We start from the raw sequence: 21,109 nt of genomic DNA, 5'->3' as shown, positions 1-21,109 counted from the left end.
ATACAGACAGACAGACAGACAGGTAGGCAGATAGACAGACAGACAGACAGACAGGCAGGCAGGCAGGCAGGCAGGCGGGCAGGCAGACAGATAGACAGACAGACAGACAGACAGACAGACAGACAGGCAGGCAGGCAGACAGACAGACATGTAGGCAGGCAGACAGACAGACAGATAGACCGACAGGCAGACAGACAGACAGGTAGGCAGATAGATAGACAGACAAACAGACAGGCAGGCAGGCAGGCAGGCAGGCAGGCAGACAGACAGACAGACAGATAGGCAGGCACGCAGACAAACAGACAGACAGACAGACAGACAGACAGACAGGCAGGCAGGCAGGCAGACAGACAGACAGACAGACATGTAGGCAGGCAGACAGGCAGGCAGACAGACAGACAGGTAGGCAGGCAGACAGACAGACAGGTAGGCAGGCAGGCAGAGATTTAGAAATAAGAATAAGACTGGTCTTATGGGTTCTGAATCTTTAAGTGATAACTGGAATTTCTTGAACTTTCGGTTTTGTGTCTGTTTTCAAGTATTTTAAATTAAATTCAACAAAACAGTGTTTTATCCCAGTACTTTATTTGAAATCTTTGCGAGTCTCAGTTGTCTGAACTAGCAGCTATTTTGTTTTTGTAAAGAAGAATTGATACAAAAACACCTATTTGAGAGCCGTACACATTGTGTTAATCCTTTGATAAATGCCCCTGTCAGAGAATTGGTACTTTTGGAACCCAATGATTGTTTCGACTTCTTTCAGTTAAACATAAGAACACCTTAAACATCACAGATACGTACTTCTGAGCAAACGCTTCTTTTAAAGTTAAGTAATTGGTACAAAAACGTGAAATGTTCACAGAAAATTTTCAAGTAAACTTTTCAATTTGGCCCACTGCAGTAGGTAGCGCACGTGTACGTTAATTATACAAAGTGACAGTGTTGCATTGTCTCCAGTTTTATTACAACGTGGTATCCTCGTGTCCTTCATCTCGTCGGGATTCCAGTGTATGTGTGTGTGTGTGTGTGTGTGTGTGTGTGTGTGAGAGAGAGAGAGAGAGAGAGAGAGAGAGAGAGAGAGAGAGAGAGAGAGAGAGAGAGGATGGGACAGGCTGTGTCTAGTCTTGCCTCAGTTGCGTCCGTCGTTGTCTGATTGTTTACATGCAGCCGTGATACAGCTGGGATAAAGCTGTTTTGTTTAATCGTTGTGACATGCTAGAGAGAGCGATATATGACTGTAGTAAAATATTAAACACACGTATGGGTGCTGACTATACAGGGACAATCAGGGGCGTCGTACCATCGAGTTAGCAGATCCTGGCACGGCTAAAGGGCCCAACCAACTCATAAATTATGAATTAGTTCCCTGTTTGTTATTGGTGTTGTTACAAGATCTGTGGGTGATATTATGTTTGTAAATGTATACACAGAGTTGGTTCAGCTTTACATCATCGGATAGACACGGATAATATGATTATGTGTCAAAATATTGAAAATAACACACAAATTAGATTTCATTGTAATGAATGTGTTCATGAAAATCACGTTTAATACGGAGGTATTTGTTTCAAGTTGCCACATTGTTGGTAGGACGAATTGGTTCTGCCACAAACGTAATAACATTGTCAAGCTATCGATCACATACAATCTAAAACTAAACGTTTCGCTAATGCAGTCAATGATATGATATCGATGACGCAAGAATCAATCCGTTTAGTCATGTGAGTGGCCTTCTCTTGACAACGACTCCCCCTCCACTATTAAGTGTGCCTTAGGGGCTTTGCTAAAGATCATAGCATCTTAAAGACACATTTGTTTGTAGAGAAAGCTTTAATCTTCAAAGACCATTTCGTTTACAAAGAAGTTTGTTGATAATTGTAAACAAACGACGCCGTACTGTTTGATTTCTAAAAAGTGTATAAATATCATATGGGTTCGTTCGGGAAAGCACAGAGTACAGAGTCGTTTACGTGATCTTAAAAGAATTCCGATACAGCGGACACTATATATGGTAGGTATTCTGGTAGGAACATCTACTTAAAACCTATATCAAGACAAGATAAAGTCAAACGATACCGCTTTGAATAGTATTTGAGTTTTACAAAATGTTCCATGTCAGCGTGATCTGGAAGAAAGCCCGAAGCGATGCAGTCCGTTTTCCACTTTGGTGAAGCCCACGAGCACGCGAATGGCGCCGACAAACAGGATGAATCTGGGTTTCGAACGCCAGGTTTCTGCCAAGCATTATACCCAAGAATTGCGACGCGTTGGACGAATGTTCCCCCCTGTGCCCCTTGTACAGCATGGATATATTTGAACACGTTTCATCAATTGAAATGACATTGTGTTGTTCATAACAAAGACTGTTTAACTGTTATCATTACCTTCTCAATTATATCTTTAATCTTCGGCGTTTTTTGGGTAATTTAGCGACGCATATATAACATTGCACGTTGTGATTATGATCGGTGCTTAAGATAAATACGATGCATATTGTCATTAACGCCTCAAGATCTGTCGATTTCAAGTAATAAATATTTCAATAATTAGAATAATGTTTATATGTCTTTGATCCAAGACCATATCCCAACTCATAAAGTCTTGAACGTTTTCTTTTCCACCACCAAAAGAGTGTTACCACAAAATATTTGTCTCGCGTTAACCAATACACATCTCAACAGGTACTGATAATTGCTATCTTTGACGAATGGGGCATATCGTCACTTTAATAACATTTAACATTTCATCAAGAAATAACTACAGTCAAAATATCTGAAACAATCTTCTAACGTAAACGTTAATGTTTTCCAGGAGCAATTGAAATGGACAAAATGACCCAAACTGCTTTGTTTGGAGTGACAAATTTCGATTGGGTGAAAAAAAGTATTCCGAAGTTCCATTCCCGTCATGTAATATCAATTTGTTTTAAAATCAATCCAACATCGTTCTCATCAACTTACTCACTGACGTTGAAATCGATAATTTCTAGCTGTAATCTCTCCCCGGATATAGAATGTTGGAGCTAGTTAAATGACTTGATAATAGACTCCAAGATGATATTTCTTACAGTCATAAACCTATCACGTTCTCGTGTTGATTTATAGAACCAAGAGAGAGTAAATAGAAAACTAATATTAACGTTAACTGTGCGATATAATTAACAAAAGCCTTTAAAATTCTAAAGCAATAACTATGATGATATAACCCCTTAGAGAGCGGGTTGGTGATCACAAACGGAGATTAATAGCGGAACCAATTTTTATCTAATCTCAAATGATGGAGGGGCCATGCTTCGTGACGGCTAATCAAGCTTAAAAGGTGAATTGAAAGCATTTAAGCCTCAGATGACGACTTTTTAAAGGAAGAACTTTTTCCTGTTCCTCAGTTCCATTTCCAGTTTCCGTTAGGTTCTTTGTTGTTATGACGTCACGCATTCATCTCATGCATATATAAACCATATATACTCAACGACGAGTGTAACTTCAATCACACAAGAAAATTAATCGTAAAAATCTCTATTAGGATACTTATCATAATCCCATTAGTGTTCAGTTGGCCTGAAGAAGACCCTAAATATTGTGTGTTCTTTCAAATACAAATTCAAGCGAATTCCAAATATCAACTTAAGATTCTGCCTGACTGTGGTTTGCTGGATTAATCGTCTCGGTTTGTAAACAGATCTCAGGTGTTCTTGAATCTACAATGTATATGCATTAATCACCTATAATTATATACGTTACAGCATGGAATTATAGCGTCGATTCTAGTTACATTGAGCTTAATCAAGTAACGATAATAATTCTCTAATTTTGTGTGATTTACGTATGCAGAATTGTAGTGATCCTTACATGGTATTATTGATATCAATGATTTCTTAAACTACAATAAGCCCTTCCACCGGCTGCAGGACCCGAATGACGGAGTATCAGTGTTACAACATCACAGTTTTCAAGGTGACTTGACAAGCAGAGAAACTTGATCAGATATTTATGCAAAACATACACATGTTACCGTGTTGATATAACACACATTAAACACACATAAAAAAGACATTATTTAATTTATCCTTTGAACGGATAGGACAAAGAAAAGCGCGAATAAATGAATAAAACCCACGCACTATTTCATCAACCATACGATACAGGTCACTTGAACGGATATTAATTCAACGAGTGTGACAGGTTGAGGATGTGACAGAGGCGGTGTTGATAAAGAAGCCATGGAAGCATCATATATTATTAATATTTCCCTTGTGCAAAAAAGGGGCACATTACATGAAATCCAAATTTTAAGCATACATGTATGTTTCATGTGGTGATACAAACACCATTGTCTGGATATTTGCATAACGATCTGGTAGTATGAATTCATGCAGCAATTAAACACGGGTTTTTTTAAACCTGAACGAAAGTCGACCTTCAAACTCGTAATATGTGTTATGGCTTGATGTAAGAGGAAACCAAAAGTGATAGATTTTTTAGACTTCTAACTCTTTGTGAAAACCAAGAGAACGGGTATCGTGCTGACATCCTAGAAACATAATCAGAGCGAATCGGGGGTTCGAACCCATGATCCAAAGATCTGGAACGTCTACGGGACGTAACTCTGCAAGTTGCTGTCATGGACGACGCAATCTGCCAACAGAGGGCGCTGGAATATACGGGCTAGACGGAAATAGCAGAACGTGAGATTGTGGACGACGTACTCACTCATGAATATATACAGGTATATCAAAATTATATATTAAAAAAATAAGCTGGCACAGTGAAGCCTCGTGAATACGGACAGTACCCTTTTCAGTAAAACATTCAGTTTAACAGATTCTGGATTTCTGGAAATTTGAACATCCCTTTTCCCTACAGTAAACGTCCGGTATAGCGAGGTTTTCGGAATACAGATGTTCATTGTATGCAGTGTAATATTCTTACCCTGTGTTTATCAAGGCGTAGTGGTTTGAGATTGGGATCGTAGACAAGTGTCTTGGGATTGATATCAACAGGCGACTGGTGCTTGCCCTTACTGCATAGATTCCACTCCTTGTTCAGCAGCCCCCAGTAGTCAGGGCCTGCAAGCAGAAATATATCATACAATTAAACATTTATGAAATATAGAAAAATACAAAATAATAAAACATTTTTTCATATAATGCATTAAGATACAATACAGTTAAACAGTTTATCATTTTATGCAGAAAAGTGCAATAAAATACGTTATTATATTACGCCGAAAAATACAAAATAATAAACCATTTTATCATAAAATGAAGGAACAATACAACACAGCTAAACAGTTCATAGTATAATGCAGGAAAATACAAAACAGTTAAACAATTTATCATATAATGCAGAACAGTGCAATAAAATACGTTATTATATTATGCAGAAAAATACAATACAATAAACCATTTTATCATAAAATGAAGGAACAATACAACACAGCTAAACAGTTCATCATATAATGCAGGACATATACGATACAGTTAAACATTTTATTTTAAAATTCAGAAACATACAATAAAACATTTTATCATATAATGGCGAAAAATACAATAAAATATGTGATCATATGAAAAATACTTTACTATACTATACAATGAAACATTTTAACCAATCCGACAACTTGGAATCAATATGTAAATGAGGCACCTTACAGGGAACTACATTGCTAATAAGTTTGAAAGATAGATATAGTTCCTACTTGCCCAATGAACTATTGCATAATGTCCGTAGTTAATTCAAGAAGGGGATTCCCAACGTTTTCATGTTTCTGTCAAGGCGCATGGTTGCACTACATCATATATAGGGGAGTTCAATTTCGCATTCATTCATTCACGGCTTCTAAAGATACTAGTTTGTCAGTGATTGAACGCCTAAGACATTGATTCAGTGACTGACATTATGATAATGAGGTAGTTAGCTTCGTGTTGCAGTGTCGTAAATATAATATATCAGGAATAAAATGTATGTCTGCTCCTAATGACAGACTAATACCTCGGCAATAATCTCCATTGAGCATCGCGTCATTCCGCTTATAACCATATCAAAAGGAACGTATTACAATATGACAGGGAACGTATGACCATATAACCGGGAACGTATGACCGTATGACAGGGAACGTATGACCATATAACGGAATACGTATGACCACATGATAGGGAACGTATAACCATATAACCGGTAACGTACAACTATATATCCGGGAACGCATAACCATCTAACAGGCAACGGATAACTATATGACAGGGAACGTATTACAATATGACAGGGAACATATAACCATATAACCGGGAACGCATAACCATCTAACAGGGAACATATAACCATATAACCGGGAACATATAACCATCTAACAGGGAACATATGACCATATAACTGGGAACGTATAACCATATAACCGGGAACGCATAACCATCTAACAGGGAAGGTACAACCATATAACCGGGAACGTATAACCATCTAACAGGGAACGTATAACCATCTAACAGGGAACGTATAACCATCTAACAGGGAACATATAACCATCTAACAGGGAACATATAACCATCTAACAGGGAATGTATAACCATCTAACAGGGAACGCATAACCATCTAACAGGGAACGTATAACCATCTAACAGGGAACATATAACCCTTCTAACAGGGAACGTATAACCATCTAACAGGGAACGTATAACCATATAACCGGGAACGCATAACCATCTAACAGAGAACGTACAACCATATAACCGGGAACGCATAACCATCTAACAGGGAACGTATAACATCTAACAGGGAACATATAACCATCTAACAGGGAACGTATAACCATCTAACAGGGAACGTATAACCATCTAACAGGGAACGTATAACCATATAACCGGGAACGCATAACCATCTAACAGAGAACGTACAACCATATAACCGGGAACGCATAACCATCTAACAGGGAACGTACAACCATATAACCGGGAACGCATAACCATTTAACAGGGAACGTACAACCATATAACCGGGAACGCATAACCATCTAACAGGGAACGTACAACCGTATAACCGGGAACGCATAACCATCTAACAGGGAACTTACAACCATATAACCGGGAACGCATAACCATCTAACAGGGAACGTACAACCATATAACCGGGAACGCATAACCATGTAACCAGGAACATTCGTTACTCTGAAAATGACAACCCCCCCCCCCCCCCCCCCCGAAGTACTGTCACATGTTTATATAAGATTATATAAAAACAATAATATTTATCAACACCCCAATGTTAAAGAACTACAAACAGTTGAATGTGAATGAGAATTTGCATCTAGAGCTAAGAAGGGGGTGACAATGGAATGCAGGTGGGTGATTGTTGTATTAAATATGTGATCTGGGGCCTCTAAATGAGTGAGTGATTGAGTGAGTATGGTTTTACGCCGCATTTAGCACTATTCCAGCAATATCACGGCAGGGGACAGGAGAAATGGGCTTCACACATTGTACCCATCTGGGGCCTGTAAGATTCAATGACACATATGTGTCTCTTCAAGTAGGGTTTACATTAAATGCAAATGTATTGGAAAGTAATGAGTAACTTGATAAGACAAAATAATTGTAAAGTATATCGATATTGAATACATAACCATTTGGACTTAATCAAACTCTCGTGAGCTACATCCCTTTAAAACAAACAATATTTTCCAGAAATCATGTTTTCAAAGTGAAACAATCTAATCGGAGCCCCTTATCCTCTGACCACAGCATTTGCAATTCCACGTTAAATACTCGCTACAACAAGCTGACGGGCCACCATCTCCCTTGCCTCTGCGTGGAGTGTTGTACCTCTGTTATCCCCGAACATACAAATTGTGTTTGACATGTTACATAATTTGTATGATGTCTGTGTTATATTTTCATTTTGTCCTAATATGTAGAACCGACACCTTCATGCAGATTTATAAACCTCTTCTCCTTCTTCCTCCTCCTCCTCCTCTTCTTCTTCTTCTTCTTCTTCTTCTTCTTCTTATTCTACAAACACGACGGACATGAAACCTATACAAAGTAATCGAACAGACTAACAGCTTCGTTGCCTGTCTAAATGGTACTGTCATAAGAAAATAGTTGGAAACAGCTGTCCAGACATAAAAACGCTTAAACACGTCAAACGTTTTCAAAATATGACGTGCAGCTCGAGTATCGTTCAATATTAGTGACAGCAAGTGTCAACACTCGTATTATGAAAAGGGTTCCAAATACATCAAACGTAAGTTTGTTATCACAGACGTTTCAGATACCGAGACACCGAGCGATGTGGCACTGTGAGATTGAGCACTGAGAGGTGAGACACGGAGAGATGAGACACCGAGAGATGTGACGCTGAGAGGTGTGGCACTAAGACACGTGACACTGAGAGATTGAACATTGAGAGATGGGACCTTGAGAGATTGAGCACTGAGAGATGTGACAACTGAAATATTGAACACTAAGATTTTGAACACTGAGAGATTGAACATTGAGAGATGTGACAACTGAAAGATGTGACACAAAGAGATTGAACGCTCGGAGATGAGACACTGAGAGATGTGGCACTGAGAAATGTGACACTGAAAGATGTGACACTGCGAAGTTGAACACTGAGAGATGAGACACTGAGAGATGTGACACTGAGAGATGTGACACTGAGAGATGTGACACTGAGTGATGTGACAACTGAGACATTGAACACTGTGCTATGTGACACTGAGAGATTGAACACTGAGAGATGCGACACTGAGAGAGCGACACTGAGAGATGCGACACTGAGAGATGTGACACTGAGAGATGAGACACTTAGAGATGTGACACTGAGAGATTGAACACTTAGAGATGCGACACTGATAGATGTGACACTTAGAGATGTGACACTGAGAGATTGAACACTGAGAGATGTGACACTGAGAGATGAGACACTTAGAGATGCGACAGTGAGAGATTGAACACTTAGAGATGTGACACTGAGAGATTGAACACTTAGAGATGCGACACTGAGAGATTAAACACTGAGAGATGTGACACTGAGAGATTGAACACTTAGAGATGCGACACTGAGAGATTGAACACTAAGAGATGCGACACTGAGAGATTGAACACTGAGAGATGTGACACTGAGAAATGAGACACTTAGAGATGCGACAGTGAGAGATTGAACACTTAGAGATGTGACACTGAGAGATTGAACACTTAGAGATGCGACACTGAGAGATTAAACACTGAGAGATGTGGCACTGAGAGATTGAACACTAAGTGATGCGACACTGAGCTATTAAACACTGAGATATTGAACACTGAAACATTGAACACTGAGACATTGAACACTGAGAGCTGTGACACTGAAAGGTTGAACACTGAGAGATGTGACACTAACAGATTGAACATTGACACTACGTGGGCTTTGCTTTGTCACTTTCACTTTCATTGCTCTTTAGGCGGGAAGTGCCGTATTTAAACCATTACAGCACACCATCAGCGGATTCTGTTGTTGAACTCAGATGCTGATTGATTAAATCTTCTATTCTTGGTTTTGAGAGAAGCTGCGAACGCCTTGCTACACACAAACGCAGACTTCGTGGGTAATGAGTTTGATTTGGACGTTGCAGTTGATGAATTAAACGAACTTTGGACAGAAAACATTTTTTATGTTAGGGTTTTTTTACGTTAAATTGTCATGAATAATGCTGGACACTTGATAAAATATTAATTAACCGTTTTAGCGTTAAAGGCCACTAACTGGGGATAATGTTAAACGGTATTTGAGGGCATGCATAAATAGATTACTTTGTGAGCTCGTATACTTGACGCTGCTTTTAACAATATCATATCACGCTCATCTTGGGAATCGTACTTGGCCTGCATGGGGTTCACGACGCTTTGATTGATATCCCAGCAATGTGTAAAATAGACACACACACACACACACACACACACACACACACACACACACACACACACACACACACACACACACACACACACACACACACACACACACACACACACACACACACAAAGACACACACACATAAAGACACACACACACAAAGACACACACACACAAAGACACACACATACATATATATATATATTCCTTGTCGTACTCCTGGGGACATGGTGGACCTGGACATGTTATACACTCTATAGGTACACAATATTTATATTCATGAGCTAAATTACTGATGTAAAATGAATAATACAACTACTATTCAAAGTCGAAAACAAAATCAATCCTTGTAAATTGTCATTACATTGACTCTTGACTTTATCTTTCGTTGCAAACTCAAACCATCATATCCTCCTCCTGTTCACACATACGTTATGTCAGCCGGATATTAAGAAAGATGTGGTGTATTCCTGACCCGTGGCTACCTTCCGCATCCAGCAGACCACCTCTGCCGATAGCGTGACACTTAGGCATTGAAATCTCGCCAACGCCAAGCTTATTACCAGCAACATTAATTGCATGTTTCTTCCACTAACAGCCACCTTAAGGTGGTGTGATGACAGCAAATTTGGCTTCACGGATGTAGGACTACAAGGGGCTATTTTGTCTCGGCGAAAGAACTTCCGTCTGAAAGGCAACCCGTATATTATACTGAGTGAATTGTCAAAGACAGTGAGTATGGTTCTTTAGGGGTATGAATAATCCTTTCGACCAAAACACTTTCGTTCTTGTAGGTTTTAATCGCGCCGAACGATGTTGATGTGCTGATGTTTTGAGATATGATGGCCATTTCACGGTAATAGGTTATACAGAAGGGGCGAATTCTGTTTCCGAAAATGCTGAAAAGTAATAATTTGCCATCAGGGTTTATGAAAACAAATATCGCGTTCACTGGCTATGGTGATTGTGCTGTAAAGTAGTAGCGTTGTGGGTCTTACTTTCAGAAAACGTCAAGGAAAACACCGAGCCCATTGAAACATGTCATGGATTGACGAGTAACATTAACCACGTCATGCTTTCACTGAATTACACAAATAATGAACATGCCATTTTCGAACATTGTAAGAAACTATCTATATAATCATGCGACCCATACTAAAGATTATGAAGTGGTCGATATTCTCTGTACAGTCCTGGCATTTTTAAAAGGGAAAAAATATCTGTATGTTCTTATTTTCATGGTATAACTTCAACAAAAATTATATATTTCAAACACTAGTTAAAATGGATTTAGTGTGTTCGTTTGCATCAATTTGCCATATACCACGGTGGCCTTTAAAATAATCGAATCTGTTTCAATTAAACTGGTGGTTGATAGCATGATCAACGTCAAACGCCCCTGGGACAGGATGACAAACAAAAGGCCAAGTAAAAGAGCCTACCAGCCTGATACCCATGCCAGGAACCTACGTTCGAAGGTTCGAATCTCATTTTAATTATGATTATGTTTCTGTTTGTCAGCACCATACTCGCCCTCGTCGAAGACCTGCATCACTTCGGGTTTTCATAGCACACTATGAATGTTTTTTTAACGCAACAACATACAATATACAAGTACATCACAGCAGCCTATAAATATCCTAGACTTGTCAGGGCAAACCGATGACTGAAAACTACGTTCCACTCCATCGAGGCCCGATCAGCCACGTCAAAGGGCCTTCCAACCATCCAATATATCATACGGGGTAACTATAGTGGATGCATAATTTACACTACAGGGCATTGACTGGAGCAGGAAGGATAATGAGAAAGCAATACTTCTGCAAAAGTAGTTTAAAACGTATGTGCCACATTATTGCAAAAGTGAACCAACCACAGGAAAGTTTTGTTTAAGTAGTATTAATACATGAACCGTACCATTACGCAGATATCCATGCATATAGTATTATTGGATATGCCCAAGCTTACGTCCACCGTGCCACCGAGCCCTAGGTTTCGATATTGCAATGGAGATAATGGCATATCTGAGTTGTATGATTCTCATCTCTCGCCGCCTATAAATTCCACTGGCGACAGAAGATTATTATCATTTCTTATATTTTGAATTATCAGACCCCTCGTTGTATTTATAGGCCGTTATTCAAAACAACACACAATTTCGAAATCGGATTCTCCATTCTATTGTCCTTTTAAGAATTTATTGTGAATGTGAGATTTAAACTGTGGAGCAGGGGATCCCCCCAACCCTCTCAGTACACTGTAATGTACTTTGGGTGAAAGTATATTTCCTGATATCAATATAAGGTGATTTTGTAAGAATTGTGTAAGAAAAGGTGTAAGAACTGTTTGAAATTAGATGTAGGAATTGTGTGAGAATAGGTGTAAGAATTGTGTGAGAATAGATGTAATGATTGTGTGCGAATAGGTGTAATGATTGTGTGAGAATAGGTGTAAGAATTGTGTGAGAATAGGTGTAAGAATTGTGTGCGAATAGGTGTTAGTATTGTGTGAGAATAAGTGTAAGAATTGTGTGCGAATAGGTGTAAGAATTGTGTAAGAAAAGGTGTAAGAATTGTGTGAAAATAGGTGTAAGAATTGTGTGAGAATAGGTGACACTGTAATGATCGTGTGAGAAAAGGTGTAAGAACTGTGTGAGAATAGGTGTTAGTATTGTGTGAGAATAAGTGTAAGAATTGTGTGAGAATAGGTGTAAGAGTTGTGTGAGAGTAGGTGTAAGAGTTGTGTGAGAATAGGTGGAAGAATTGTGTGAGAATAGGTGTAAGAGTGGTGTGAAAATAAGTGTAACAATTGTGTGTGACACCGACGTACGAAATACCCTTGGACATATTAGTTTCAAAACCCGTTAACCTCTGACTTAGATACCCATTTGTTTACGAGTAATCTGCTTACAAATTGCACTTGATGACCTTCTCCTTTAGTATCAAGTCATCATACGTCATACGCCACCTTATTAAGACTTGTAGATGAGTCAAAGCCTGCACTCGATGAACCCCAATGAGTGTTAAGTAATTAATGCCTCGCAATGATATCATCGTCAGTCAATATAGGTGTACCCTCCATGACAATAACAATAGCAACAACGTTTCATATAGAAAATGGATTATGCACCAAATGACACAGTTAAAATGTTACAGTTGGCGACATGGTCTGAAGTGTTCTAAATCTTAATCAGTCTCAGTGGACTCACACCAAAAGAAACACAGCCAATGGAGTAAGTTCGTTACATATAACCATTGACATAATTGATTTAACTAGAAGCTTGGATATAATTAACAACGTCAGTTTCACGCCGAGAAACAAAACGCTACTGTGTATGTCATGTGTTCAATTATCAGCAAACTTAATTAACATCCCCACCTTAAAACATAATATGTATGCTGTGACAACGGAGCTATTAACATGATCAAAACAAAACGTATAACAACGTCATGTATTGACAGGTGTTTCCTATAATTGTATGGAATGAAAAGTGTTCAGGTAGGAGGGATGACAAGGACTGTTGTTTTCCACTATGTTTGCCAAAACGTTTTGATTAAAACGTTGGGGAGGCTATGAAACGTATCGTCATTGATCAAGTGGCTGGCAACTGATATTTGTTATAGACTTAGGGCATATAATAAACAAGTATAGCTGAAATAGATCTAAAGTCGAAGTTTCAAACCTATGCTATAATCTGACTATGAGCAAGGTGGTGATCTAAATGGGCACGAAAAGTGATTGGAACATTCTTAACCTCTTTTCCGTATTACCAACAACAACGTTTTTTAGAAACATCTCGCCAATACCACTTTACTGGATGTCGTAATGAAATAAAAATTATGCTTGCTCTCAGTCATATTTCGTTCACTTTCATTGATCTGTTCGAGAGGTTGTTTGTGTGTTTGCAGTAAAAAACACGAGCATTTGTGGTCTAAGTACATTAAAACTCACACTACGATTCCTTACTAAAGTCTGTTCTGTGTATGGTCCATAATCGAAGAACAAGCCAAACCCCAACTGTGATAAAATGTGGATAAGTATAGTTGTATAACAATGGTTGAGTCATATTATGACGTGACGGATTGAGACTACAATAATCATCACTATCAACCTCACGAACACAAACATGCTAATGACAGACACGGATGGTAAGTTAGGCAACACTGGGATTCGAACCTATGATCTGCGGCGTCTTTAAAAAGAATATTCCGCCAGCGAAAAGAAGAACAATTTCCGCATAGATAAAAAAAAATCAATAACAACGAATTACTATTGATGACTTTCAATTCCAACATCTAGTCATGTTTCAAAACAAGCCTAGAAACCCATACCAAGCACTGTTTTCATCACAATCACTTCCAACGTTCGTCCCTTTTTATTCCGTCGTCGCAATAATGCTTCGATTTTGACAGTCACCGTCCGTGCCTCACTAATCTTGAACTTTGCACACGAATCCCACCAGAAGATAACCCCAATATTGGATCAACAACGTGGAAGATTCCCTTTAAATGCTAAATGTTTACACTCCCTTTCCTTCATTTACGGAAACGTGGCGCTGTTACAAAAGTCCAGCGAACGAATTTCCGGACTGCTTAAGCTGGAGTGTTTTTAGACCAAACATAGCGTCCCTCCCCTAAGGAAGGTCTTCTGATGGTTTAATTCGGAACCGTGCCATTTGCTCGAATGTTCCAATTTTCTCAATCTATTGGAAAACACTCCGAATGAGACGCAGTTGATTAGTTCGGGAAAATATTTGCTGAAAGAGTTTTCGTTTTCGTTTTAGCAATTCAGTGAAACTTTCATGAATAATGTTGATGTTTTTACAGAGCGTCATTAGCAATGAAGCTGATAGGAAAAGGAAGAGAGGCGTGAACCATTGAATCTCCTCGTTGTTCGTAAGATCATACGAACTTTCGATTTCCATATTACCAATACTTCAAAGGTAATGACTTTATTCAAATTCAGTACCTCAGTTGCATGTTAAATATGATTATAGATAGGAAGCATTTGGCCCCAAAAGTATTCCTGGGCAACCAGTGAGTGAGGGCTGCAGGGTTTGGGAGTATTGTAGTAATACTACGTCATTCAACTGCCCTGAACCTCTTTTCGCAGTGTTAGACGTTGGTGTTCAAAGTGCTCAAGAACAGTGTCCAAAGCAGTGACGGCGTTAGAAGAGGGATTAAAACAGTGATGGTGTAAGAGCGGGATTTAAACTAAAACTGTGACGGTGTTAGAACAGTGTCCAAAGCAGTGACGGCGTTGGAAAAGGGTTTAAAATAAAAGAGTGACGGCGTTAGAAAAGTGTTCAAAGCAGTGACGGTGTTAGAACATGGATTAATACAGTGATGGCTTTAGTCCTGGGTTTAAAATAAAAAAGTGACAGCGTTAGAACAGTGTTCAAAGAAGCGACGGCGTTGGAAGAGGGAGTAAAACACTGACGGCGTTAGAACATGGTTTAAAATAAAACAGTAACGGCGTTAGAACAGGGTTTAATATGAAACAGTGACGGGAACAGGAACAGGAACAGGGATTACTATCGTGGCGGCGTTAGAACAGGCGTTAGAACTGTATTCAAAGAAGCGTCGGCGTTAGAACAGTGTTCAAAACAGTGACAGCGTTCGAACAGGGATAAAAACAGTTACGGTGTTAGAACAGTGTTTACAGTAATGACGACGTTAGAACAGAGATAGAACAGGTTTGTCAACATCAGACTCGGTCTTAGCAGGAGCCATGCATTATTAGGGTGTTGCAATCACTCGTTACAGTGTTAGAACAGGGTTTAAAAAGGTGAGATGTGATAAAACATTGTTTCCAAACGTGAAAGGGACCGACCATTTAATAGGGTGGGGTGAGGAGTGAGGGGGTGACGGGTGAGGAGTGAGGGGGTGGGGAGTGAGGGGGTGACGGGTGAGGAGTGAGGGGGTGGGGGTGACGGGTGAAGAGTGATGGGGTGAGGAGTGAGGGGGTGACGGGTAAGGGGTGACGGGTGAGGAGTGAAGGGGTGACGGGTGAGGAGTGAGGGGGTGACGGGTGACGGGTGAGGGGGTGAGCCGAGACAGCGAGGGAGTTCAAAGCAGTTAGAGCGTTAGAACAGTGTTCAAAGGAAGGCGGGGTCAGATTATGGATTTACATAGTGACGGCGTTAGAACACGGATTAAAATAGCGACGGCGTTAGAACAGTGTTCAAAGGAAGGCGGGGTCAGAACATGGATTTATATAGTGACGGCGTTAGAACACGGATATAAAATAGCGACGGCGTTAGAACAGTGTTCAAAGGAAGGCGGGGTCAGAACATGAGTTTATATAGTGACGGCGTTAGAACACGGATTAAAATAGCAACGGCGTTAGAACAGTGTTCAAAGGAAGGCGGGGTCAGAACATGGATTTATATAGTGACGGCGTTAGAACACGGATTAAAATAGCGACGGCGTTAGAACAGTGCTCAAAGGAAGGTGGGGTCAGAACATGGAGTTATATAGTGACGGCGTTAGAACAGGTTTAAAATAAATCAGCGGCGGTGTTAGAACATGAATTAATACAGCGAAGGCGTTAGAACAGGCTTTACAATAACACAATGACGGCGTTAGAACAGTGTTCAAAGCAGCGACGGCGTTAGAACATGGATTTATACAGTGAAGGCGTTAGTACGGGGTTTACAATAAAACAGTGACGGCGTTAGAACAGCGTTTCAGTGACGATGTTGTAAAATGGATTTATACAGTGGTGGAGTTAGGACAGGGATTAAAACAGTGGTAGAGTTAGAACACAGGTTAAGACAGTGGCGTAAGTGTCAGATCGAGGACTAAAGACTATTGCAGAACAGGGTTGACGATGAGTTTGGCAACACGTGGTAGACAGAGTTAGAGTAGGGTTCCAACATGGACAAATATTAGAACAGGGCTTTTAACAGCTAGGGTGATAAAACTCTGGTAAGCATAGATAAAACAGGATTTTATATCGCGACAGTGGTAAAACAGCATAGACAGTATAAACTATGTACCTTATCCGTCTGACTGAACATATCCAGAATAATAACATTATTAGCCATGTAAGTCTTCAAAGTAGATGTACGTTGGAACCATTAACATGCTGTATTATGCCTTACAAACAGTCTTGTCTCTTATGTCTAAAACCAGACCCGGCATCAATACTGGACACCCCCAGGGGTGTGGTACAATGGCTTCTAGGCTCCTGTGGCAATACCGGATGAGAACACAATATATGCATATGCTACATCTCGTTAATCACTCTAAGTGCTTGTTCCTAAGCCAGTGATGCTAACGGTGTCTGTTTGAATTAAACGCTTAACCGATCCATAAAAACGTTTTCCCGATTGACACATGAAGCTGTATTTGAAAGAATCTCGATATCGACTTGTTCGGAATGTGTTGATATGTTTGTGAGTCCTTAACCAATTTATGGGAGGTTTGGTAGCCCAGTGTTCGTTTGTTGTTCAGCGTTGCTCTACAGTATTCCTACTATATAACAGGGGCCTGTAACTAGTCGAGTCTGGACCTGACATTCCGTTAATTGATATTAGGAGTGAGCAACGACCACGGAATATGACAAGATGACAAAGATGACACGCAACCAACCACGTTACCGAACCTAACCAGCCGATCCAATAAGTAGCTTGAAACGATAAGCATAGGTTTCTGCAGCTGAGAACAATTTTAAACCGGAATCTCCATGAGATGTCAAGATAATGGTTTGCCACCATCATGTGAACACCTTGCCTGGTGGCCAGAGACTGCGCAAATTGCTATACAGAGTTTCATGAGTTAGAACCCCAGATTTAGGGTGACTACATAATTTGTATGTATAATTTCCTCACCATGATATCTGACGTACAAATTAACTACCTGAGCCACGCCGAGCCAACCTCCCACGTATGAATATGACTTAAATATTCTTCAAAGCACTTCTGCCCACCTAGCACACTACAAATACATCTCTGTTTGTTTTATACATGATATATATAGTTGATCTTTGCGCAATAAAGGTTTGAATTCTCGGGGGTGAAATAAACTCAACACAAATATAATAATTCAAAGAAAGTCAATCATTAAATACAAGCAGCCTTGGCCTTCAATAACAGCTTCCATATCGATCTCCGCGTATCAGATGCACAGCCACAGCAACAACGTGTGAACGTAGCCTAAACAGCTGTGGACATCACACCAACCGTGAACACGAGATCCTAGCCACAGTTACAAACACCAGGGTAGTATCAAGTCAGGGTTCTGATAAACTGCTCAGTCTAAAGCTTGAAATTAACCTTCAGAAATCTCGAGAGCACACCAATCAGATGCGCTTGTTGATTTAGGAGAAAGCGACTCTTCATTTCCTCTCTATACCAGCATTGGTTTTACCGTCCAAGCTTTGTTTCTTGATAAATGTGATTGAATCAATTCGCGACATCCATGAGATTAGATGCAATATTTATCTGTCTGCAAGAGCAAGGCTGTAATTACTCTAACTCTGGGACAAATCCAGTCTGCATACAGACAAATTCTGTTTGCTCACTGCTTAAAGAACTAGCAGGAATCGGTCATGCAGTTTTGAATCATTAACATTGGGCTACTTCTTACCATTGAATTATGGCATTGAGTCATACATGCCGAGTAAGACGCTCAGTCTGGGTCATGCGTATAATTCACGTAGATCATTATATATCTCTTAAGTAAATCTCTGATCAATCATGATCTCCCTCCAAGCAAAGCATCAGGCCATGAAACGTTCTTATCATCATGCGGGTCATTTACACAATGGCGTGTGAACGAATTTCACGGCGATCAATAATGTTTGGCTTTGTACAAATTCCGGTTTTAATGTTAGTGGTGTGGATATTCAAACTGTCCCAAGTTTAATGGAAGAGTTATCTTTCCTTCCTAAACTACGCCGCATTACAATTGTTAATATGAGCACCCTCCTGTGGATCACCCTTCCCTCGTGACGCAAGGGCCGGGTTCAATTCCCAACATTGGTACTACAACTTGTGAAGTACATCTCTGGTGTCCGCCCGCCGTTATATTGCTGGAATATTGCCACAAGCAGCATAAAACCCTACACACTCACTCACCCAGTGTATTATACGAATAAACACATTGATACCCAGGGCACAATTTACTTGTTTAAAAGTTCAGGACAGTTTTTCTCATCAGCATGTCTGCTATTGAACCTCTAGTTTGATTGAGTGCAATACCTCGTGTTGGAAATGTTGTGGAGGGACATGGGGACGAACCATTGACGTAATGATTTATATTCAGAGAGGGAAATGAAATCCGGTTTTCTGCGTGACATGATAACGCAGAATCAGTTAGTAGGTGCCTTTATCCGCTGGGGATACGAGACAAAGAGATTAATGTGAACCTAAAGCCAAGTATTTCGAGTGAGTGAGTGAATTCGGTTTAACGCCGCCAAAAACAGTAAGTTAGTCATATCAAACCGTGTCATCTTAATGTGGGTTGGCGAATCTAAAGTGTACATGTCTTAGACATTTATTTGAAGGACTCATTACCATTAATGAACGCCATCCAACTGTTTGTGGGTTGAGCGGGTTGAACATTATTTCATTCTTGGAAAACCAAAGTGAATAGAACGTCTACGACATGTTTAACATTAGGTGTTCTTTTCAGAAAACATTTAAGTTAACACGCAGTTATGTTAGTGAAATAATGGTCAACGATAACACACCCATGATTTCATTCTTGAAAAAACAAAGTGAGAAATGTCTACGGCAAGTATGGCATTATGTGTTCTTTCCACATGAAGTTGACACACAGTGATGAAACTGAAATAATGTTCAACGGTAACACACCCTCGTTTGATCAACACACACACGACAGGAATTATAGGATCAACCCACATACGACAGGAGTACCAGGATCAACCCAAACACGACAGGAGTACCAGGATCAACCCACACACGACATGAGTACCAGGATCAACCCACACACGACAGGAGAACCAGGATCAACACACACACGACAGGAATACCTGGATCAACACACACACGACAGGAGAACCAGGATCAACACACACACGACAGGAGTACCAGGATCAACCCACACACGACAGGAGTACCAGGATCAACACACACACGACAGTAGTACCAGGATCAACACACACATGACAGGAGTACCAGGATCAACCCACACACGACAGAAGTACCAGGATCAACACACACACGACAGGAGTGCCAGGATCAACACACACACGACAGGAGTACCGGGATCAACACACACACGACAGGAGTACCAGGATCAACACACACACGACAGAAGTTGCTATGACAGTAGACTCCAACTACATCCTTCCTCGTGATAAAGAGACTATTGTAACGTTAACAATTGTAGCTAGGATGTTATTAGAATTTGCAAATACACCGCCCAATAACGGTCCAACATATAGCGGGGATTCGAACCAGATATCTCCTGATCCGAGATCGGACACTCTACCCATAGGACCAAGGATTATAACCTCGTCAGCAAGTTAACGTTATACGGATGAGGGATTAGCCACGCCGTGCTACTCAGAGATGGTATTTGATGGTTTTGTTTAGTTGTTAAATTTTCTGCACCCTTTCAGTCCACAACATAGATGCTCATCACTTTTAAAGAATTCAGTCTGGAGTGTAGTTACCATTGGAAGAAATAACAATCTACACTCATCACGATCGCCCATCGTAACATTCGTCACCACTCGCCCATTTCCGTAATCTGCATGCGGCATGTTCCGTAGTGACACGAGTGGACACGTATTGCATCGTAACGATCCATCACCAAGTATTTATAGCCTGGGTTCGCAGATACTAACATCTACGCTGTCATAGAATACCCATAGGGTCTTATTGTGTGTCTGAATCATCGGTGGCATTTCCAACTGACCGAAATGGACCATGAAATCAAGACTTTCACGTTCTAGAGCACCTAAACGTTCGAATGAACCACTAAACTGACGATTAAATATGAGATGATTGAACAGAAATTGGCGTCTGCCAAAAGTGACTTCAATCACCGTAAATTACATATTTGTTACTTTTATGAGGCAAAAGCCTGGCGTTAAAATAGTATCCTTCATGGAACATTATTACATAATTAGTCTTTTGGGACCCTTTTAATTTCTTCAATGATACATGGAACTTTCTATTGGTCTGAAGATATTTACTTAAAACGTGTCAGAATGGGGTTGGGATGAATAGAATTGCCACAGATAAACA

General features: G+C 40.1%; 1 protein-coding gene across 1 annotated transcript in view; it reads right to left on the bottom strand.

The window, feature by feature from the left end:
• LOC139449907 (carbonic anhydrase-related protein 10-like) overlaps positions 1 to 21,109 on the bottom strand; it is a 79,231-nt gene that overhangs the window by 12,741 nt on the left and 45,381 nt on the right. The window contains exon 3 of the mRNA XM_071231509.1: positions 4,929 to 5,065. Coding sequence (XP_071087610.1) covers positions 4,929 to 5,065 — 137 coding nt within the window. The remainder of the gene's footprint in view (positions 1 to 4,928; positions 5,066 to 21,109) is intronic.

The sequence above is a fragment of the Haliotis cracherodii genome, unplaced genomic scaffold, assembly GCF_022045235.1.
Source record: "Haliotis cracherodii isolate W230 unplaced genomic scaffold, xgHalCrac1.p SCAF_8, whole genome shotgun sequence".
NCBI lineage: Eukaryota > Metazoa > Mollusca > Gastropoda > Lepetellida > Haliotidae > Haliotis > Haliotis cracherodii.
The sequence above is the reverse complement of the archived record's forward strand: the minus strand, read 5'-3'. Positions and strand labels throughout refer to the sequence as shown.